Below are 22,174 nucleotides of genomic sequence, written 5' to 3'. Positions count from 1 at the left end.
AGCAGGAGTTGATCTGTTAGAGGGTGGAAGGCTCTGCAGAGGGACCTGGACAGATGGGCAGAGTCCAGCAGGATGGCATTCAACAAGTCCAAGGGCCAGGTGCTGTAGTTTGGTCACAACAACCCCAGGCAGTGCTATAGGCTGGGGTCAGAGTGGCTGAGAGCAGCCAGGCAGAGAGGGACCTGGAGGTGCTGGTCGATAGTAGGCTGAACATGAGCCAGCAGTGTGCCCAGGGGGCCAAGAAGGCCAATGGCATCCTGGCCTGCATCAGGAACAGTGTGGCCAGCAGGAGCAGGGAGGTCATTCTGCCCTGTGCTCAGCGCTGGTTAGGCCACACCTTGAGTCCTGTGTCCAGTTCTGGGCTCCTCCGGTTAGGAAGGACACTGAGACACTTGAATATGTCCAGAGAAGGGCATTGAGGCTGGGGAGAGGCCTTGAGCACAGCCCTGGGAGGAGAGGCTGAAGGAGCTGGGGATATTTAGCCTGGAGAAGAGAAGGCTCAGGGGAGACCTTCTTGCTCTCTACAACTCCCTGAAGGGAGGTTGTAGCCAGGTGGGGGTTGGTCTCTTCCCCCAGGCATCCAGCACCAGAACAAGAGGACACAGCCTCAAGCTGTGCCAGGGGAAGTTTAGGCTGGAGCTGAGGAGAAAGTTCCTCCCAGAGAGAGTTGTTGGCCATTGGAATGTGCTGCCCAGGGAGGTGGTGGAGTCACCATCCCTGGAGGTGTTGAAGAGGGGATTGGATGTGGCACTTGGTGCCATGGTTTAGTAGTCATGAGGTGTTGGGTGACAGGTTGGACTTGATCTTTGAGGTCTTTTCCAACCTATTGATTCTCTAAGTGTCAGTTCCTTAGGCCTACATTTGCCTTACCTCCTTTTTAAGGCCTTCTAAGGTTTTGTCAGTGTCGTGCACACGTTTGGTCGTTTCCTGAAGCAGCCTTTTAAGGTCAGCAATGCTTTGAGTTTTTTTAGCAATATCCACTTCCATTTCCTTCATTTTTGTTTCCTGCATCCTGCTAGAAATTTTATTTAGAGGAAAAAAACAACAAACCAACAAAGATCAAAGCAAAGCTTAGACTTTTGCAGAAATGGAGAGGAAAAGTATCTTCAGAGGATTAAACGCCATGAAACAAAGCTTAAAAACCATCTGAAATCCTTCTATGGAAAAGAGGAAATAAACCCCTGAGAATTCCAATCTGTTTGCTGGCATTTAAAGAGGCATTAACACTTGTGTTTGTGTTTCTCTCTGTTACTTCTTTCTTGTGAGACCCCACCTCCAGTCCTGCCTCCAGTTCTGGTGTCCCCAGCAGAAGGACACAGAGCTGCTGGAGAGAGTCCAGGAGGCCACAAAGGTGATCCAAAGGCTGGAGCACCTCTGCTATGAGGACAGGCTGAGGGTGCTGGGGGTGTTCAGCCTGGAGAAGGGAAGACTCTGGGGGGACCTTCTAGCTGCCTTCCAATCCCTGAAAGGATCCTACAGGAAAGCTGCAGAGGGACTTCTCATAAGGGTGTCTGGAGACAGACAAGGGGGAATGGTTTGAAGCTGAGGGAGAGCAGGGTTAGATAGGATGTTAGGAAGAAGTTCTTCAGTATGAGGGTGGTGAGACTCTGGAACAGGCTGCCCAGGGAGGTTGTGGATGCCTTTTCCCTGGGGGTGTTCAAGGCCAGGCTGGATGAGGCCTTGAGCAACCAAGTCTAGATGAGAGACATCCCTGCCCGTGACAGGGAGGTTGGAGTAGATGATCTTTGAGGTCCCTTCCAACCTCAGCCATTATATGATTCTATGATTCTCCATTCCTACCTGGTGACAATGGACTTCCAGTTTTTGCTGTCAGCTCCATCAAGTTGCCTCTCAGCCAAATGTAGCCTCTGCAGGGTTTCCTCCAGTTGCTCTGTGAGCTTCTCATTTAAGATCTCCAGGTTACTCTTTGCTATTCGGAGCTTCTCTCCATTGTCAGCTTCCTGTTGTGCAGCAAAACCAAAGGCAGGTGCAACACTTAAGCTCACATGAAGCACAAGGCTATCTGAAGTGATGGTGAGACAGATCAGTGCTGATTGAGAGGAACACCCAAGATCACTAGCACAACTTGCAACTTTCCTCCAGGGGTGCTCCTTATCTTAGACTGCATCAACAGGAGTGTGGGCAGCAGGGCAAGAGAGGGGATTCTGTCCCTTGACTCTGCTCTGCTGAGACCCCACCTCCAATCTGTTCTGGACACCAGTTCTGGTGTCCCCAGCAGAAAGAGGACACAGAGCTGTTGGAGTGAGTCCAGAGGAGGCCACAAAGATGATCCAAGGGCTGGAGCAGCTCTGCTGTGAGCACAGGTTGAGGGAGAGGGGGTTGTTCAGCCTGGAGAAGAGAATACTCTGGGGAGACCTAGTAGCTGCCTTCCAATACCTGAAGGGATGCTACAGGAAGGCTGCAGAGGGACTTTTCTGAGGGTGTCTAGCAACAGGACAAAGGGGAATGGTTTGAAGCTGAGGGAGAGTAGGTTCAGAGGCATCCCTGCCCATGGCAAGGAGGTTGGAGTAGATGATCTCTAAGGTCCATTTGCTCAAATAGAATAGAATAGAATAAACCAGGTTGGAAGAGACCCTCAAGATCATCGCATCCAACCTATCACCCAACCCACCTAGTCAACTAAACCATGCAACCAAGCACCCTCTCAGGTCTCCTCCCTTCCAACCTGAGCCATTCTATGGTTCCATGACTGGACAGTCTTCTCTCCACACACAGTTTACAATCCTATAGCTCACTGGTCCCACAGCTTGCACATTTCCCCTTGGCCTGCTCCTTGGCCACCTTCTCTCCACACAGAGTTAACAACTTGCTGGTGGCAATATCAGTGCTTAGTGAAGTGGTCTGCTCCAGATCAACCCTTCTTAAACAGAAGAAAAAGACCCAAGGAACAAGAGAAAAAGAGGACACTCAGCCCACCCAGGAGCTGCAGGGAATGAAGGGAAGCATTCCAAGGCCCATACCTTCTTCAGCTCTTTCCGCAGCCTCTCGTTTTCAGCTATGACTTTCTCCATGCCTTTGGTTTTCAGCTCATGCCTCACACTCAGCTGCTCCCCCAGGTCCAGTTTCATTTTCTCCAGCTCAGACTAAACATCAAACAGTTGGTTAAAACATCTCTGCATTGCTCAGGAGGGAAAAAAACCTGAGAGTGCCATCTGTAAAGCAGGGCCCAGCAGAGTGAATATTTCATCACACATTTAAAGGTAGCCTTAAGGTGCAGAGAATCTCTACAGGAACCCTGTGAGGTGGTGTCACAGAATGGCAGGGGTTGGAAGGGACCTCTGGAGATCAGCCAGTCCTACCCCCCTGGCCAAGGCAGGGGCACCTAGAGGAGGTCACACAGGACCACATCCAGGCAGGTTTGGGATGCCTCCAGAGATGGAGACTCCACCACCTCTCTGGGCAGCCTGCTCCAGGGCTCCAGCAGCCTTACATTAGAAAAGTTTCTTCTCATGTTTAGATGGAACTTCTGATGTTCAAGTTTGGAGAAGAGGAGGCTCAGGGGAGACCTTCTTGCTGTCTAAAACTCCTTGAAGGGAGGCTGCAGCCAGGTGGGGGTTGGTCTCTTCTCCCAGGCACCCAGCACCAGAACAAGAGGACACAGTCTCAAGCTGTGCCAGGGGAGGTTCAGGCTGGATGTTAGGAAGAAGTTCTTCATAGAAAGAGAGATTGGCCATTGGGATGTGCTGCCCAGGGAGGTGGTGGAGTCACCGTCACTGGAGGTGTTTAGGGAGAGCCTGGTGCCATGGTTTAGTTGATCAGATGGTGTTGGCTGATAGGTTGGACTTGATGATCTCAAAGCTCTTTTCCAGCCTGGTTAATTCTGTATTCTGTAAATACCAGGCTGGCTGCTCCATTTCCCTGCCAACTTCCATCTAAACACAGTTACTGGCCATAAACCATTACCTTTAGCCTCTCATTTTCCTGTTCAAGACCAAGTAATTTCTCATGAGAAACCACAGCTGGAGTTTTTTTCAGCTCTTCATTTTCTCTCTGAACTTTCTCTACAACCTTTTTCATCAAGCCAACTGTTTTTTCCAATTCTGGGATTGTCTTTCCACTTCTACCAGCCTAGAGAAAGAGGGGAGAAAAACATCAAACAGTTCATGTTAATATCCTGAGATACTCCAAATCTGATTTATCACTGATTTTCCCATTTCAATTTATACAGATAAAAAGAGATGGTAGAACTTTTTTGTGACTTGAACCCTGAAGTTTCTTGTTTAAAGGAGGCAAAGAAGGGCCCTTGGCAGCAACCAGACTTCAGCTGGATTCCAGTGACAGAAAAGCTGTACTTTAAAGCAGGAGTAAATCTTCCTCAGTCCCAAGGCTGATGACACCAAACTGGGAGGAGTAGCTGATGCACCATCAGGCTGTGCTGCCATCCTAAGAGATCTGGACAGGCTGGAGGGATGGGCAAAGGGGAGCCTCATGAAGTTCAATAAGCACAAGTGAAGAGTCCTGCAGCTGAGGAGGAATAACCCAAGGCACCAGCACAGAGCAGGGGTCGGCCTGCTGGAAAGTGGCTCCATGGAGAAGGACCTCGGAGTCCTGGTGGACAGTAGGTTCTCCATAGGACAGCAATGTGCCCTTGTGGCCAAGAGTTGCTCAGGGAGGTTGTGGATGCTCCAACCCTGGAGGTGTTCAAGGCCAGGTTGGATGAGTTCTTGAGCAACCTGTTATAATGGGAGGTGTCCCTGCCCATGGCAGGGGGGTTGCAACTGGATGACCTTCAAGGTCGCCTCCAACCCAACCCAACCCAACCCAGTCTATGAACCTTTGTGTCTGAAAAGGAAGACTCAGAATTTGCTGCCTCCTTAGAATCTTGGCATGAAAAGAGTTTTACAAACTGGATTTCCTCATCCCAAACCTCCCCCTGCCTAGGAGTGACTCTGTGGCAAATGCTGTTGCAGGACTCACCCCTCTAATGTTGCCCAGCTTTCGTTCAGCTTCTGCCTTCTCCTTTTTGAGAAGCTCACACATTTCTTTTAAGTCACCTACTTGGTCCTAAAAATACAAAACACATTTCAAATTGAGGCTGACAGCAACAAAACTGCAGGGAGTTTCCTTTGGGAGGTGTAAAGGGAAAGCAGCTTCCCCTCACAATGACCTTTTTCATCATTCCTAGCAGCCATTCGGTCTTCTTGGCTTCCACACAAGCCTGAACAGCTGACAGAAAGGATTCCTAGTCCTTTCCCAGTCCTCTTCCAGCAACCCCCTACCCTGTGCCAGGGTCAAAATAAAGGGATTAAAGGTAAAAAGATGTTACCTTTAACCTTGGCAAATCTTTATTGGCCTGTTCTAGCTGGAACCTCAGCTCAACGTTTTCAGTTGACAACCTCAAGTTTTCCTTGAGCAGCTCTTGTTCTCTTCTGCACTGATCATCTGAGGCTATTCCTGATGTCTGGAGGAAAAACACAGAGGGGATGAAAAGTTATGATTGAGTGGTGATGCACTAATCATTGTATCAGTTGTGGATGATGAAAAGCACCAGAGGATTAGGGCTGTTGGCAGAAATGCAATGGGTGACAGAGCTGTCACCCAATTTTGATCTAATCTGCTCTGACTTTAACTCCTCTCTCAGCATTTTCTAAGCTTGCTTAACCTTTAAGAGGAGTTTACAAAGGAGCATAAACCTGTGGGGAAAAAAAAGTTGGTGAACTAAAACTAACTCTCAGAGTAGAGCAGAAGTAAATAAATCCAATTAGGTGGAAAGAAAGAAATCAAATAAATCAACCTAGGTAGAAGCAAAAAAGAAACAGCTCAAACTGGGCAGAAATCAATCAAACCAGGGAGAACTGAATCTCAGAGTCTAAAAGACAAAACCTCTACAATATGAGGAAGAATTTCCTTCCTGCAAGAGTGGTCAGGGATTGGAACAGGCTGCCCAGGGAGGTGGTGGAGTCCCCATCCCTGGAGGTGTTCAGAAAGTGAGTAGATGTGGCACCTGGGACATGGTCTAGTGGTCATGGAGGTGTTGGGTAGAAGGTTGGACTTGATGTTCTTAGAGATCTTTTCCAACCTTAATGAGTCCATGATTAAAACCACCTAATGTAGCTTTTCTTTCCAGTGAGGGTGGTGAGACTCTGGAACAGGTTACCCAGGGAGGCTGTGGATGTCCATTCCCTGGAGGTGTTCCAGGCCAGGTTGGATAAGGCCTTGAGCAACCTGGGCTGGTGGGAGGTGTCCCTGCCCATGGCAGGGGGATTGGAACTGGATGATCTTTGAGGTCCCTTCCAACCCAAACCCTTCTATGATTCTATGACTGTTTGTAAACTTTGTAGATCAAAACTGTAGAACTGGCAGCAGCTCCTTTGGGAGCTGGCAAGCATCAAGCATAAGGTCAGCTTTATGGATCACTTGGTGACTACTTCAGTAGCCCTGCAGATGACACACAGGAAACCACCACTGCACTATCAAGAGCAAGCTATTTCATTTCTACACCATTTACACACCAAACAGAAATGCTAGAGGACAGCTACAGCATCCAACCTTGGGCATTTCACCCAATTCCGGGGTCATTTCATCCCCCTCTGTAGCACTCTGGTGAGTCTGATGTTCATCCTCTGCAGTGTGTTGATTCATTTCACTATTCCCATTTAATGTTTCTGCTTCTTCAGCAGCAGCTTGATCAGAAGGTTCCCCTGAACCAGGCTGATTGCAGCTGATTCTGTCAGGGTCAGGCAGCTCCAGGCTTTCTTCTTCATCCACATTTGACTGCCGGAGTATTTCTTGCTTCTTCTCCTCCACTTCAAGCTCCTCACCAAGCTTTTGGGGTGTATTCCTTTCTTTTTCCATGCAGTTCTCTTCATCAGCTTCAGCTCTGGTTTGGGGTTTCAGTCCTTCCCTAGCAATGTCTGTGTCCCTGCACGTCTCACTAGCCCCAGGAGACACCTCTGGGCTTGCATCCACAGCAGCTTCATGGCCTTCCTTATGCCTGATGCACGTTTGCACGTCTGCTTCCTCACCTACCTCACTGCCACTGGGGATGCTAGGATTATTTTGAGGTTTGATTCCATCTCTATTTGAGAGAGGCTTCTTCTGAAGGAATTTCAAATACTTTTGTTTGGTGGCACTGATAGGAACAGACTTGGGCAGCTCATTTTGGTCACTGGTACTCTGGTTCAGGTAGAAGACAGAATGAGGCATGAAAGAAAAGCAGGAGATGGTAAAACAATACAAGGAAAGCAGAAGAAATTCAACCAAGGAAAGCAGAAGGTGGTAAAGCAACCCCAAAAGGTGGAGGAGGAAACAAAGCGACCCCAAAAGGAGGAGGAGGAAACAAACCCACCCCAAAAGGAGGGGGAAACAAACCCACCCCAAAAGGAGGGGGAGGAAACAAACTGACCCCAAAAGGAGGAGAAGGAAACAAACCCACCCCAAAAGGAGGAGAAGGAAACAAACCCACCTCAAAAGGAGGAGAAGGAAACAAACCCACCCCAAAAGGAGGGGGAGGAAACAAACCGACCCCAAAAGGAGGAGAAGGAAACAAACCCACCTCAAAAGGAGGAGAAGGAAACAAACCAAAATAAGGAGGAGAAAATAAACCAACCCAAGCAAAGCAAAGACAGAGAAACAAACCAAGAAATCCAAGAAAGCTAGAATGTACTGTTAAATACAGTTATTGAAGGATGACAATAAACCAATAGTGGAGTTTTTGCAATACAGTGAACCTTGTGAAACCACACAAGAAAGAGGTGGACCTGCTGGAGAGGGTCCAGAGGAGGGTGATGAAGATGATCAGAGGGTGAAGCACCTCCCCTATGGGGACAGGCTGAGAGACTTGGGGTTGTTGAGCCTGGAGAGGAGAAGGCTCCAGGGAGACCTTAGAGCAGCCTTTTAGTACCTGAAGGAGGCTACAGGAGAGCTGGAGAGGGACTTTATACAAGGACTTGTAGTGATAGGATGAGAGGCAATGGCTTTGAGCTGGAAGAGGGGAGGTTTAGCATGGAGATTAGGAAGAAATTCTTTGCAGTGAGGGTGGTGAGACACTGGCACAGGTTGCCCAGGGAGGCTGTGGCTGCCTCCTCCCTGGAGGTGCTCAAGGCCAGGTTGGAGCAACCTGGGCTGGTGGGAGGTGCCCCTGCCCAGGGCAGGGGGGTGGAACTGGAAGATCTTTGAAAGCTGCCTTCCAACCCAAGCCATTCCACAAATCCCTGAATGCCTCTGGGCAAGGTGGTTGCATGCTCAGCTCACCGAGGGCCTGGAATAGGTCTCTCTTGAGCGTTGTCTTTCTAACACATGAAGCTTCTCCTGCAGGTACTGGTTTTTGAAGTGCAGCTCTTCCACAACAGAATCTCTGGGGATTGCCTGCTGGGTTCTACATGAAAAAAACAACAAAAGAAATGGCTGTTAATGCAGATTCTCCCTTGGGGAATAAAACCTGAACTTCTGGGTTCCTGGGCCAGTTATTCTCAAGCAATCTTAGCCAAACATTAGCCAGAGATGATATTCAAGGTCCCTTCCAACCCAAACCCTTCTATGAATCTATGGATCTACACTATTTCAGCTAACCCCCACGAATCAAGAGGACTTTGGCAAAAGGAATCTCCTCTTTTGAGATGTGCAGAGCTTCCCTTGGGTACTCCACCTGTTCTGAGAGAGGATACACTGATAAAGAAGAGATCAAAAGAGATCTGGATGGGCTGGAGAGCTGGGCATAGGGGAACCTATGAAGTTCAACAAGGACAAGTGCAAAGGCCTGCAGCTGGGGAGGAGTAACACCAGGCACCAGCACAAACTAGGGGTTGTCCTGCTGGAAAGCAGCCTCACAGAGAAGGACCTTGGAGTCCTGTGACAGAAGGAGAGGACACAGTCTTAAGCTGTGCCAGGGGAGGTTTAGGCTGGATGTTAGGAAGAAGTTCTTCACAGAAAGAGAGATTGGCCATGGGAATGTGCTGCCCAGGGAGGTGGTGGAGTCACCATCACTGGAGGTGTTTAGGAAGAGCCTGGATGAGGCACTTAGTGCCATGGGTTAGTTGATCAGATGGTGTTGGCTGATAGGTTGGGGACCGGATGATCTCAAAGGTCTTCTCCAACCTGGTTAATTCTGTGTTCTGTAAGCTCAAAGAAGGAGTTTAGAAACTCCTGGGCTTGTGTTTGCCTTACTGAATCAGTTGGGCTAACAGAGCCTCTCTCTTTCCACAGATCTTTTTACAGCTGCTTTCCAAATGCCTCTCACCTCATGTGAGCAACTTCATTTTCTAGCTCCAGGTTCCGTCTCCTCAGCTCTTCCAGCTCCTTTTCAGTCTCTGAGGCTCTGACTCCAACCACACGGTCCACAGTGACACCAGTAGCTTTCAGCTTCTTCTGCAGAGCAACTTTCTCTCTCTCAGTCCTGCCACATCCAGTAAAACATAAATATTTACACTTTAAACAAGTTTCAGTACAAGCCACAAACTCACATGTAACACTTCATTGGCTAACTTGCTTTCTGCAGGAGGCTCTTCCTCTCTCAAAGAATCCACCTTTGCTGTTTGCTCACTGAACCTTCCAATTGAATCCATTCTAAGCTGCATTTGCAGCCAGCACAGCTTTACCATAACAAAAACCCCACAAAAGCTAACAACAAATTGAAAACCAAGCCTTGAAAAAACAAGAATAATAAAGTCAAGTTTCATGGTTTGGGCTGGAAAGGGCCTTAAAGATCACCTAGTTGAAACTGCCCTGCCATGGGCAAGGACACCTCCCACCAGCTCAGGTTGCTCAAGGCCTCATCCAACCTGGCCTTGAACACCTCCAGGGAGGGGACAGCCACAGCCTCCCTGGGCAACCTGTGCCAGTGTCTCCCCACCCTCACTGGGAAGAATTTCTTCCTCATCTCCAGTCTAAATCTGCTCTCTTCCAGCTTCAATCCATTGCCTCTCATCCTATCACTACAAAGCCATTGTGAAATGTCCCTCCCCAGCTTTCTTGTAGCCCCCCTTCAGGTTTGGATCCTACAAGGGAAAGAATATACATAGAATATACATAGAATAAACCAGGTTGGAAGAGACCTTCAAGATCATCGTGTCCAACCCATCAACCAATCCAACACCACCCAAACAACTAACCCATGGCACCAAAGGATACTGGAGGAGCAGCTTGACTGTTGAAAATTAACTAATCCTTTAAATCTCAGTGTCAAATTACAGACATCACTTGTAGAAGCATCACAAATGTATCACATGGCAAACACCTCTGAGTTCCCTCATGGCATCTATCAGCATCTGTCTGATGAGGAGAGGCTGAGAGAATTGGGGCTGTTTGGTGTGGAAAAGAGCAGCCTGAGGGGGATCTCAGCAATGCTGATCAGTTCTTCAAGAGTGGGGGTCAGGAGGATGGGACCAGGATTTTGCAGTGGTGCCCAGTGACAGGACAAGGGGTAATGGGCACAAACCTGAACATCAGAAGCTCCATCTAAACATGAGGAGGAACTTCTCCATGGGTGCTGCCCAGAGAAGTGGTGGAGTCTCCATCTCTGGAGACATTCCAAACCCACCTGGATGTGTTCCTGTGTGAGCTTCTCTAGGTGCCCCTTCCTTGGCAGGGGGATTGGACAGGATGATCTCCAGAGGTCCCTCCCAACTCCTCCCATTCTGTGATACTGTGATCAGTCTGTAGCTCAACCTATTCAAACCAACTTACTTGGTATAAATTTCCTTCAGTGTATTCAGCTGCTTGGCTAAAGCATCTGCATCTTTCTCCTTTTCCTTTAGCTTGTTCCTCAAGCCTTCCATTCTGGTTTGCCATTTTTTACCTTCTTCCCATCGAATTATTTCCTCTTTGGAGGTCTGTGAAGCACAGAAATTATCTAGGTTAGGTTGTGGGGTTTGTTTCTTGAAGCAAAACAAGCAAGCAACAGAGCTGTAACAAAGAGCATGGAAAACAAGGAGTTAAGAGACCTCAAATTGCTGGGGAGGGGAGGGAGCTGGGGAAGGGAGGGTGAGGGAGCTGGGGGAGGGGGGGTGAGGGAGCTGGGGGAGGGAGGGTGAACTGCCCAGATCTAGGCTGATGATGCCTTTCAAAGCCACAGGCTCAGTATTTCATACCTTATCTTCTCTTACACCTTTTTTTCCTGTTTCTTCACACTTCTCCAGTTCACTCTCCAACTTTTTGACTTTTTTTTGAAGCCCATCTATGAGGTTTTGTTCCTCAGCCTTGCTCTGAAAAAGTGCAACCTTGTAATCACTTCCAAGTCTCGTTAACCATTTGAAGTGAGAAGTTCAATCCTCATTACAGCTGTGTATTTTGCCTTCAAGGCTTCATCCCAACCTGGCCTTGAACACCTCCAGGGAGGAGCCATCCACACCTACTCAGGGCAACCTGTTCCAGAGTCTCAGCCCCTTGCACTGAAGAACTTCTTCCTAAGATCCAGTCTGAACCTACTCTCCCTCAGCTTCAAACCATTCCCCCTTGTCCTATTGCTAGACACCCTTAGGCAAAGTCCCTCTGCAGCCTTCCTGTAGGATACCTTCAGGTATTGGAAGGCAGCTAGAAGGTCCTCCCTGGAGTCTTCTCTTCTCCAAGTTGAACACCCCCAACTCCCTCAGCCTGTGCTCACAGCAGAGCTGCTCCAGCCCTTGGATCACCTTTGTGGCCTTCTCTGGACTCACTCCAACAGCTCTGTGTCCTTCTTCTGCTGGGGACACCAGAACTGGAGGCAGGATTGGAGGTGGGGTCTGCAGAGCAGTCAAGGGGCAGAATTCCCTTTCTTGCCCTGCTGGCCACACTCCTCTGGCTGCAGCCCAGCACACAGCTGCCTGCTGGGCTGCATGAGGGCACTGCTGGCTCCTGAGGAGCTTCTCCTCAATCGACACCCCCAGGTCTCTTTCTTCAGAGCTACTCTCAACCCACTCTGCTCCCAGCCTGGAGCTGTGCATGGGATTGGCCCAACCCAGATGCTGGACCTTGCACTTTGACTTGTTGAAACTGAAGCAGTTGTCACTGGCCCACTTCTCAAACCCACATTTGTGTAGATATTAATAAATATAACCTAAGTACTGGAATACCCCCTGCATACTAAACTGAGCAATGAGCAGCAAATAGCTGAAATGATAAAACATTTATCAGACAATTCCACTTCAAATCCTTTCCTTCTAGAAGGGGAAACAAGGACAGGCAGGAAAACCATCACAAAATTCCACCTGCCAGAGAACTCTGAAAGTGGTAATCCAAATCCCCAGACTCTTTCAAGCTTATTTTAAAGAGCAAATATTTTTCTCAGTCTCTTGCTTTTATTTGAGGCATGCTTCCAGCAGCAGAAGTTATACATCAGTATCACAGTATCACCAAGGTTGGAAGAGACCTGGAGGATCATCAAGGTAACAGCTCACACAGAAAACAGCTGAGGAGCAAATAGAAGTTTTTAGATCAAGTGTAAGTCTCAATGCTTGCCAAAAGTACTTAGTTTTTGCCCCAAAGCTCAGCACATCCATGAAGAAACTTGACCAGGATCAAGCAGATTTTTCCACACCACTCCTACCTGAATGCTGTTGTTGAGCCTCCTGATCTGTTTCTTCAGTTCTTTGTTTTCTTTGTCCATTTCGTTCTTTTCTCCCAACATTTTAGCCAATGCTTTTTGTTTCCTCTGAAGTTCTTGGCTCAGCTCATCCTTTTCATCAGACAATGAACTTTCCCTGATTTTACTTGTTTTCAGGTTATCTGTCAGCTGTGTGATCTGGTTATTCAACTCCTCTATCTGTGTCTAGAAGAAAGCAAACAAGCAGAACAGCACAGCTTCAAAGTCAAGACTCTCAGCCACACAACGATGAGATGCTATGCCCTGCTACTCACCAGAAGCCCCTTGGTTTGTCTGTCAACAAGCTCCTGGACAGTGATCTGTGCCTGTTTCTGTGAGGCAGCAGCGATGATCTGCTGTTCTGCATTAGCAGTCATCTCTGCCCGGAGCTCCAGAATGGCTCTGCTCAAAGCCTGAAGAGAATAAATGCAAAGGCTTCTCAGTGATGAAGCTACAGCTATGAGCCAACACTGCCAACCACCACAACCATAGAAGGGTTTGGGTTGGAAGGAACCTTAAAGATCATCTAGTACCAATGCTCTTGCCATGGGCAGGGACAATGCCCAACTAGCCCAGCTTGCTCAAGGCCTCATCCAACCTGGCCTTGAACTCCCCCAGGGAGGAGGAATCCACAACCTCCTCGGGCAACCTGTTCCAGAGTCTCACCACCCTTGTACTGAAGAACTTCTTCCTAAGATCTGGTCTAAACCTACTCTCCTTCCAACCATTCCCCCTTGTCCTGCCCCTGACACCCTTATGAAAAGTCCCTCTGCAGCCTTCCTGCAGGATCCCTTCAGGTACTGGAAGGCAGCTACAAGGTCCCTCTGGAGTCTCCTCCAAGCTGAGTAACCCCTCAGCCTATGCTCACATCAGAGGTGTTCCACCCCTGAAGGCCATGCTTGCAATCCTGTTCTGCCTCTTGCTGCACTACACATCAAATCCACAAACATGAAACACCATTCACAACTGATGTGACACAGGGAGTCATTTTTCTTGACCAACCTTCTGCTGCTTCTCTTTTATGGCCAACTGGCTCTTCAGCTGTTCCACCAGGTTCTTCAGTGTTGTTGTGGGTGCTCTGTTGTTTGCTTCTTTTTGGACCTCTAGTTCAGCTTTTGCATTTGCCAATTCCTTCTCCACCTGAGACAACACATTCCTCAATTCATTTGCTTCTTCTTTCAGTTGTTCCACATCAGCTGCATGCTTTTGCTGAAGACTAATTAGAAAAAAACCCAAAAGAAACATGAATGGGGGGCACTGCAACAATCAGCTTAGTACATGCCCAATAAATGAAGGCCATGATGTTGTATTTTTTATTACTGTTGAAGCAGATGACACACAGATGTGGAAAGAGCAGGAGGGGGAAAGAAAAAAAGGCTGACTCAATAAACAAGGACTCCATTTAAGAAAATAATTGCTCAGGAAGATGAGGAAAGTAAGATTGGAGTGTGGTCCTGTCTAATTTCTGGCCCTCAGAGGAACAGAAAGCAGCACAGTTTCCTTATTTCAAACAAGGTTTACATTTTCATGAAATCAATCTTGGGAAGAAGGTAGTCCAAGTGGATGGAGAAAGAGGACAGAGAAGAAAGAGGGAGAAAGAGGACAGAGAAAGAGAGGGAGAAAGAGGACAGAGAAAGAGAGGGAGAAAGAGGACAGAGAAAGAGAGGGAGAAAGAGGACAGAGAAAGAGAGGGAGAAAGAGGACAGAGAAAGAGAGGGAGAAAGAGGACAGAGAAAGAGAGGGAGAAAGAGGACAGAGAAAGAGAGGGAGAAAGAGGACAGAGAAAGAGAGGGAGAAAGAGGACAGAGAAAGAGAGGGAGAAAGAGGACAGAGAAAGAGAGGGAGAAAGAGGACAGAGAGGGAGAAAGAGGAAAGAGAAAGAGAGGGAGAAAGAGGAAAGAGAAAGAGAGGGAGAAAGAGGAAAGAGAAAGAGAGGGAGAAAGAGGAAAGAGAAAGAGGGAAAAGGAGGAAAGAGAAAGAGGGAAAAGGAGGAAAGAGAAAGAGGGAAAAGGAGGAAAGAGAAAGAGGGAAAAGGAGGAAAGAGAAAGAGGGAAAAGGAGGAAAGAGAAAGAGGGAAAGAAGAGAAAAGTAAAAGAAGAAATGAGAAAAAATGAGAGGAAAAAAGGAGGAAAATTAAAGAAAAAAAAGAAACAAACTTAAGCAAGGAAGTATCTCAGTAGATTAAAGACAATTCTCACACTAAGACCCCTTGAATAGATTCTCCTTTTGTAGTAAGGGTGGTGAGACACTGGAAGAAGTTGTCCAGAGAGGCTGTGGATGCCCCCTCCCTGGAGGTGTTCAAGGCCAGGTTGGATGAGGCCTTGAGCAGCCTGGGCTGGTGGGAGGTGTCCCTGCCCATGGCAGGGGGGTTGGAACTCGATGATCTTGAAGGTCCCTTCCTACCCAACCCATTCTATGTATCCTTGAATGTCACAAAGGCATTTTTCCAAGCCACAGTTTTTGTATCTCAGCCCTGATGAAGGGCTGAAGATTGAAACTGATAGAGAACGAAGCAGCAGAGCAACCCTTTCAGTTCATGTTGCCAGAGCAGTGCTGGAGCAGCGATACAGAAGTGCCCTGACCCAACCCCCTCCCGACTTACCTTAACAGGCTGGAAACTTACCGGGCTTTGATGATCTCAAACTCTTTGCTTTTCATGACAGTGATTTCTTTTTGCTTCTCCAAATCAGCTGAGGTTTTCTTCAGTTTCTCAACAAGGGAAGCAAGAGCACTGTCCTGTTCTGCTACAGTCTGCTCCATCTCAGCTAAACGCAGGAGATGGTGGCTGTTGGAAAGTGCTAAAGAAGTCTTTTGTGCTAACTCCTGTGAGACAGAACAAAGGCATGTGGATACATTTGAAGCTGTAAAACCCAAAGGTAAGTGTGACTGATGTGCTTCAAACTCAGTCTTGAATATAACCAAGCATTAATATCTTCCATGCATCCTGGCCTGGCCAGCAGGACCAGGGCAGCGATTGTGCCCCCTGCTGTACACGGCACTGCGAGGCCACACCTTGAATTCAGGGTTCAGTTCTGGGCCCCTCACTTCAAGAAGGGTATTGAGAGGCTGCCTGTGTCCAGAGAAGGGCAATAAAGCTGGGGAAGGGTCTGGAGAACAGGGCTGGGGAGGAGCAGCTGAGGGAACTGGGGGTGTTTAGTGTGGAGAAGAGGAGGCTGAGGGCAGACCTCATTGCTCTCTGCAACTCCCTGAGAGGAGGTAGAAGCCAGGTGGGGATTGGTCTCTTCTCCCTAGTCTCAGGTAATAAAATGAGAGGAAATGGCCTGAAATTGTGCCAGGGGAGGGTTAGGTTGGAGATGAGGAAACTATTATTTGCTGCAAGAGTGGTCAGGGATTGGCACAGGCTGCCCAGGGAGGTGGTGGAGTCCCCATCCCTGGAGGTGTTCCAGAAACCTGTGGCCATGGCACTTGGGGACAGGATTCAGTGGCCATGGTAGGGTTGGATTGATGGTTGGACTCAATGATCTTGGAGGTCTTTTTCCAACCCAAACAATTCTATGATTCTACGAAAGGAGCTTGGTGCAGCACAGAGTAACCAGGTTCAGCCCAGGTTTCACTCCATGATCATGTACCAAGAGTAAAGTTAGGTTGAAATGCTTTAGTTTGACATAGCCAGAGATGGAATGACAAGAACAAAACCCCAGATATTGCTCTCCCTCCTAGAAGCCTCCCTGAATTAAAAATGCTCCTGCACACTGAGCCCCAGCTTTAATCCAAATGACTTTGGGGCTATTTTACACTTGAGTTCTAATCCTTACTCTTGTGACTTCTCTCCAGAATGGTCCAGAAATCCTCTGTCAACCACCCAGGTGCCTTCCTTGCCATCATTTAGTAATTCCTGTTGACTTCCCCTTCTTCTCAGCAAGAGTTTGGGAAAAGCTTCCCCAATCCCACAGCTACCCCAAACTCACCTCTTTGAATTTATGAAAGGAATTGTCAGCATGTGAATGTAACTTCTGGTAGAGAGCACTGAGTTCTTCCTCATGCTTCTTTGTTAGTTCCTCTTGTTCCTGTTAAAAATTAGAGCAGAACTTTACTGATGCACACTTCCAAGAGCCCAAGAAACAGCAACTTCATGTTGGCTGCTCAGGATTTTTCATAGAATCAATAAGGTTGGAAGACACCTCAAAGATCATCAAGTCCAACCTAGAATCATAGAATCAATAAGGTTGGAAGAGACCTCAAAGATCATCAAGTCCAACCTGTCACCCAACACCTCCTGACTACTGAACCATGGCTTCAAGTGCCACATCCAATCCCCTCTTGAACACCTCCATGGATGGTGACTCCACCACCTCCCTGGGCAGCCCATTCCAATGGCTAACTCCTGTCTCTGGGAAGAACTTTCTCCTCACCTCCAGCCTAAACTTCCCCTGGCACAGCTTGAGGCTGTGTCCTCTTGTTCTGGTGCTGGTTGCCATTTTTTCCCTCCAGTTCTGGCAATGTTAATTTTTTAACTGATTAATTTTCAATCACTTTTATCACCACAGGGAAAACCCCCAACCTACCATTGCAGTTTCAAGCTAAGTTTTCCTGCAGTTCCAGCAGATGTTCAAATTATTTTCTTCTTGCTATAATCAGTGATTTTTTAAAATTTTATTTAAAAAATATTTTGAACACCAAAAAAAACCCAAACCCAACCCCCCAGCCACCTTCTCCTAATGCCTAATGTAGGAATCACAGGGCTGGAGAACCTCCCCTAAGGGGACAGGCTGAATCAGTTGGGGCTGTTCAGCCTGGAGAAAAGAAGGCTCCAGGGAGACCTTAGAGCTGCATTTTAATATCTGGAGGGGACCTACAGGAAGCCTGGGGAGGGACTGTTCAGAAGGGCTTGTGGCAATAGGATGAGGGGCAATGGTTTGAAACTGGAGGCCCTATTACAAGAGGGATCTGGAGGTGCTGGAAGGTGTCCAGAGAAGGGCCACAAGGGTGAGCAGAGGGCTGGAGCACCTCTCCTGTGAGGACAGACTGAAGGAGTTGGGGCTGTTCAGTCTGGAGAAGAGAAGGCTCTGAGGTGACCTTATTGTGGCCTTCCAGTATCTGAAGGGGGCTACAACAAGGCTGGGGAGGGACTGCTCAGGATCTCAGGTAGTGATAGGACTAGGGGGAATGGAATGAAGCTGGAGGTGGGGAGATTCAGGCTGGAGGGGAGGAGGAAGTTCTTCACCATGAGAGTGGTGAAGTCCTGGAATGGGTTGTCCAGGGAGGTGGTTGAGGCCTCATCCCTGGAGGTGTTTAAGAGCAGGCTGGATGAGGCTCTGGTCAGCCTGATCTAGTGTGGGGTGTCCCTGCCCATGGTAGGGGGGTTGGAACTAGATGATCCTTGTGGTCCCTTCCAACCCTGATTGATTCTATACTATACTATGAGATGGAGGCTGGACATCAGGAGGAAGTTCTGCCCAATGAGAGTGGTGAAATACTGGAACAGGTTGCCCAGAGATCTGGTTGAGACCCTGTCCCTGAAGACATTCAAAATAAGACTTGATGTCAGGGCAGCCTGATCTGGTTGGAGGTGTCCCTGCTGACTGCAGAGGGGTTGGACAAGATGACCTTTGAGTGTCCCTTCCAAGCCAGTGCAATCTGTGAATATACAATGGACTGAGCTCACTCCTCACAGCCAAACCATAAACTGTTCCTGTCACATTGCTGATTCCCAGACAGACATCATGTGCATCACCTCTGGACTGAGCAAGCAGCCTACTGAGGGCTAAAAAAATTCTACATGAACTTTCTACATCAAACAAATTAACAAACTTCCTGTATTCAGCTACCTCTGAGGCTAGAGACTTGTGCAGGTTTCACAAACTGATTTGGGTTGGAAGGGACCTTAAAGATCACCCAGTTCCAATCCCCTGCCATAGGTAGGGACATCTCCTCCTAGCCCAGATTGCTCAAGGCCTCATCCAACCTGGCCTTGAACACCTTCAGGGAGGGCTAAACAAGCACCAAACCCAACTTTAACATGGGAGAAAGGTTGTGCATAAAAGGATTCAGTACCTCTCTTGCTTTAGCAAGCATACATTGGTATTTCTTTAACACTTCATCCTTGTGATTTAATCTTGCTTGCAGGCTTGCAATGACTTGATGAGCACTCCTCATGGCCTGATGGTACTCTGAATCATCTTCTGGTTTCCCCAGCTCAGCCAGCATTTGCTCTCTCTCTGCTGCTGCAGGTATTCGAAGCCTTAGTTCATTTATGACTTTGTCTCTGGACAAAACATTCTGCTCAGCCTTCCACAGAGCAGCTTCCTTCTCTCTCAGTTTCTGCAACAAAAAAGGCCAATTTTGCATTTTCAGAATTCCCACACTGCAAAAAGTTCTTACCTTTTAAGGAGCATTTCACAGTCTACACTAAACCCATTCCATCACAAAAATGTATCTAAGTGGACATACAAACATAAATCCACAACCTCCCTGGGTAGCCTGTTCCAGACTCTCACCAGGATCTCAGCAGAGCACAGGGGCAGAATCCTCTCTCTTCCCTGCTGGCCACACTCCTCTGGCTGCAGCTCAGCACACAGCTGCTGCTGGGCTGCATGAAGGCACTGCTGGCTCTTGAGGAGCTTCTCCTCTATCAACACCCCCAAGTCTCTTTCTTCAGAGCTACTCTCAACCCACTCTGCTCCCAGCCTGGAGCTGTGCATGGGATTGGCCCAAAGCAGATGCTGGACCTTGCACATTTGACTTGTTGAACCTCATGCAGCTGTCCCTGGCCCACTTCTCAAGTCTGTCAAGATCCTTCTGGATGGATCCCTGCCCTCAAGTGAGTCCAGTGCACCACACAGCTTGGTGTCATCAGCAAACTGTGATTCCATTTTTGACATTTTATCTGTGTTAAATACTTCTAAGGGAGGGACATTTATAAAAGGCTATTCACTACATACAAACCCCTGAAGTGCACAGAAACACAAAATTTGTCCTTTTCTGTTAACTGATACACTGAGTTACCTCTTCCAGTGATCTGCAGGCTGCCCTGGTTTCCAGGATTGTTCGAGTCTGTTCTTGAATCTTTCTTAAAGCCAACTCAAGCTGTTGGGAGAGTGGCAAAGCAGGGTCTGGAACTGATCCTGTGGCCTCTTCTAACTGCAGAGAAAAATTCATACTCAGGTGACCTAACAGCTCTGAAAAGGGTGCTGCTGAGCCTGTCTTTGGTTAGTTCAGTGCAGGTACCTTCAGAGCCGTGCTCAGCATTTCATGCTGCTGCTGCTCATGCAGATCTAGCTGGCGCTGGAGTTCCACCTCCCTCTGGTCCCAAGCCAGCTGCCTTTCTTCGTGGAACTGCAACACAAGTTTGAAGAAGGTATTTGGGAAGTTATACCCAACTTAAACAGCAAAAAAAGAGGAAGATACACAAGTGTCAAAGACTCAAATGTGACATTAAAAAGAATTATGGAGCCAAGATAGAAATGTCTGTGTCAAAAACTTACTGGGAAGGACCTTCCTTTTGAGAAGCAGTGAAATAAGGGATAGGCTGCTTCACAGAATCACTATGGTTGGGAAAGACCTCTAAGATCAGCAAGTCCAACCCTGCCAGGGCCACCACAACACCATCTCCTTGAGCACCTTATCCAGATGGCTTTTGGATACCTCTGGGAATGGTGATTCAACCACTTCCCTGTTTCAGCCTTTGAGAACCTTTCTGGTAGAGAAGTTTAGCCTCATGTCAAACCAAAGCTCCTAAGTCCCTACCAGCATGCAGAAAGACATACCTTGTTCTGCTGCACAATTTCTTCTTCCAGATTATTGATTGTACTCTCATATTCAGAGATGATGTTATGCAAGTACTTCACCTCTTCCTTCTGCTTGACTACCTCTCGGTTGAGTTTAAGCTCCTGCAGATGGAGTTCCTCCATCTTCATATGCCACTCAATCACCTACAAGTGAATGACACACAGAAAGACCATTTGCCAAGGCCACAGGCCATCTAGAAGGAATCATAGAATTGTTTGGGTTGGAAAAAACCTCCAAGATCATTGAGGCCAACCATCAATCCAACCCCCTCCATGGCCATCAAACCACGTCCCCAAGTGCCATGGCCAAAGGTTTCTCCAGGGGTGGGGACTCCACCACCCCCCTGGGCAGCCTGTGCCAATCCCTGACCACTCTTGCAGCAAAGAAATTGTTCCTAATCTCCAACCTAAATCTCCCCTGGCACAATTTCAGGCCATTTCCTCTCCTTCTATCATCTGATACGAGGGAGAAGAGACCAACCCCCACCTCACTGCAACCTCCTTTCAGGTAGTTGTAGAGAGCAGTGAGGTCTCCTCTCAGCCTCTTCTTCTCCACTTTGAACAACCACAGCTCCCTCAGCAGCTACACTTTGCCTTTGAGGCAGTTTGTCATTTATCAGACCAACAGAACAAAGATATTCTGCCTTTTTAAGCTTTTTCCCTTCTGTGGATTGAGGCCTTGCAAGAGTATGGAACTGCAAGAGGAACGTCTGAAAAGTCCAGCAGACAACTGGAGAGGCAACAGATTTCCCCAGCACTGAGAGAAGTGGCATCATAGAATGGTTTGAATTGGCAAGGACCTTGAAAATCATCTGGTTCCAAGTCCCCTTCCATGGGTAGGGACACCTCCCACCAGCCCAGGTTGCTCAAGGCCTCATTCAACCTGGCCTTGAACACCTCCAAGGAGGCCACATCCACAACCTCCCTGAGCAACCTGTTCCAGTGTCTCCCCACCCTCCCTGGAAAGCTAATTCCAAGCTGTGAAGCAGCAAACCTTTTGAGCTCCTCTGGTGTCCTTCAGTGCACTGACTAATTCTTCCAAGCCTTTCAGTTTTAACTCCAGCTCCAGTGCTCTGTTTTCTGCGTTCCTTCGCTCCTCTTGGGCCTGCTGAACTTCCTCCAGCACCTTCAGCTTGTCATTCTGCAGCTGAATCATTGTTTTAGAGAACTTCTCTTGCTGCGCTAAAGGCAAAGCGCCGCTGAACTGTCGCCTCAGAGCCTGAACCGTCTGCTGCAGATATTTGGCCCTGTTCCTTCCTTCCAGCCTGGCAAAGTACAAGGCTTGCTCCCTCTCATCAAGCTTCTGCTCTAAACGCAGGTTCTGGATCTCCATCTTCTGGAGTTTCAGTTGGAGTGTCCCCACTTTGCCTGCAGCAACAGATTCACTACCTTGCAGGGCTAGGATATGTTGATGCAGTTTTGCAGTCGTTGCTCTTTCATCAGACTGTGCCTGAGAGGAAGGTCACAGAACAAATGGATTTGTCACTTGGAACATGGTCATGCACTGTGCATGTCCACAGGAACATCTCCTCTCTGTTTCATACACATGCATGCATTGTGCATGGAACCATGAACATCTCTGGAACATCTTTGATGGCTCTGCATTGTGTGTGCAAATAGAAGCAAGCCACTATTGTTTGTATTTCATTGATGCATTGTTTATGTACATCAGAGAATGGCCTAGTTAGGAAGGGACCTCAGAGATCATCTATTTCAACCTCCCTGCCACGGCCTCCCAAACGAGACTTGGTTGCTAAAGGCCTCATCCAACCTGGGCTTGAACACCCCCAGGGAGGGGGCAGCCACAACCTCCCTGGGGAACCTATTCCAGAGTTTCACCACCCTTGTACTGAAGAGCTTCCAAAAACCCACTCTAAACCTACTCTCCCTCAGCTTAAAACCATTCCCC

The 22,174-nt window shown here is 48.1% G+C and overlaps 1 protein-coding gene across 1 annotated transcript in view; it reads right to left on the bottom strand.

Annotated features, from left to right (window-relative positions):
* Positions 1 to 22,174, bottom strand: part of CEP290 (centrosomal protein 290) — a 57,123-nt gene that overhangs the window by 4,313 nt on the left and 30,636 nt on the right. Inside the window, exons 31-50 of the mRNA XM_054167692.1 lie at positions 21,260 to 21,715; positions 20,245 to 20,409; positions 19,706 to 19,813; positions 19,484 to 19,618; positions 18,533 to 18,799; positions 16,447 to 16,545; positions 15,141 to 15,340; positions 13,520 to 13,733; positions 12,793 to 12,930; positions 12,482 to 12,703; positions 11,049 to 11,162; positions 10,645 to 10,790; positions 9,200 to 9,355; positions 8,215 to 8,338; positions 5,288 to 5,422; positions 4,939 to 5,025; positions 3,925 to 4,089; positions 2,982 to 3,104; positions 1,801 to 1,961; positions 871 to 1,015 (exon numbers count right to left, since the gene is read on the bottom strand). Of these exons, the coding sequence (XP_054023667.1) occupies positions 871 to 1,015; positions 1,801 to 1,961; positions 2,982 to 3,104; positions 3,925 to 4,089; positions 4,939 to 5,025; positions 5,288 to 5,422; positions 8,215 to 8,338; positions 9,200 to 9,355; positions 10,645 to 10,790; positions 11,049 to 11,162; positions 12,482 to 12,703; positions 12,793 to 12,930; positions 13,520 to 13,733; positions 15,141 to 15,340; positions 16,447 to 16,545; positions 18,533 to 18,799; positions 19,484 to 19,618; positions 19,706 to 19,813; positions 20,245 to 20,409; positions 21,260 to 21,715 (3,360 nt within the window). The remainder of the gene's footprint in view (positions 1 to 870; positions 1,016 to 1,800; positions 1,962 to 2,981; positions 3,105 to 3,924; positions 4,090 to 4,938; positions 5,026 to 5,287; positions 5,423 to 8,214; positions 8,339 to 9,199; positions 9,356 to 10,644; positions 10,791 to 11,048; positions 11,163 to 12,481; positions 12,704 to 12,792; positions 12,931 to 13,519; positions 13,734 to 15,140; positions 15,341 to 16,446; positions 16,546 to 18,532; positions 18,800 to 19,483; positions 19,619 to 19,705; positions 19,814 to 20,244; positions 20,410 to 21,259; positions 21,716 to 22,174) is intronic.

The sequence above is a fragment of the Dryobates pubescens genome, chromosome 15 (assembly GCF_014839835.1).
Source record: "Dryobates pubescens isolate bDryPub1 chromosome 15, bDryPub1.pri, whole genome shotgun sequence".
Taxonomy (NCBI): Eukaryota; Metazoa; Chordata; class Aves; order Piciformes; family Picidae; genus Dryobates; species Dryobates pubescens.
Note: the sequence above shows the minus strand (reverse complement) of the source record. Positions and strands in the feature narration are given on the sequence as shown.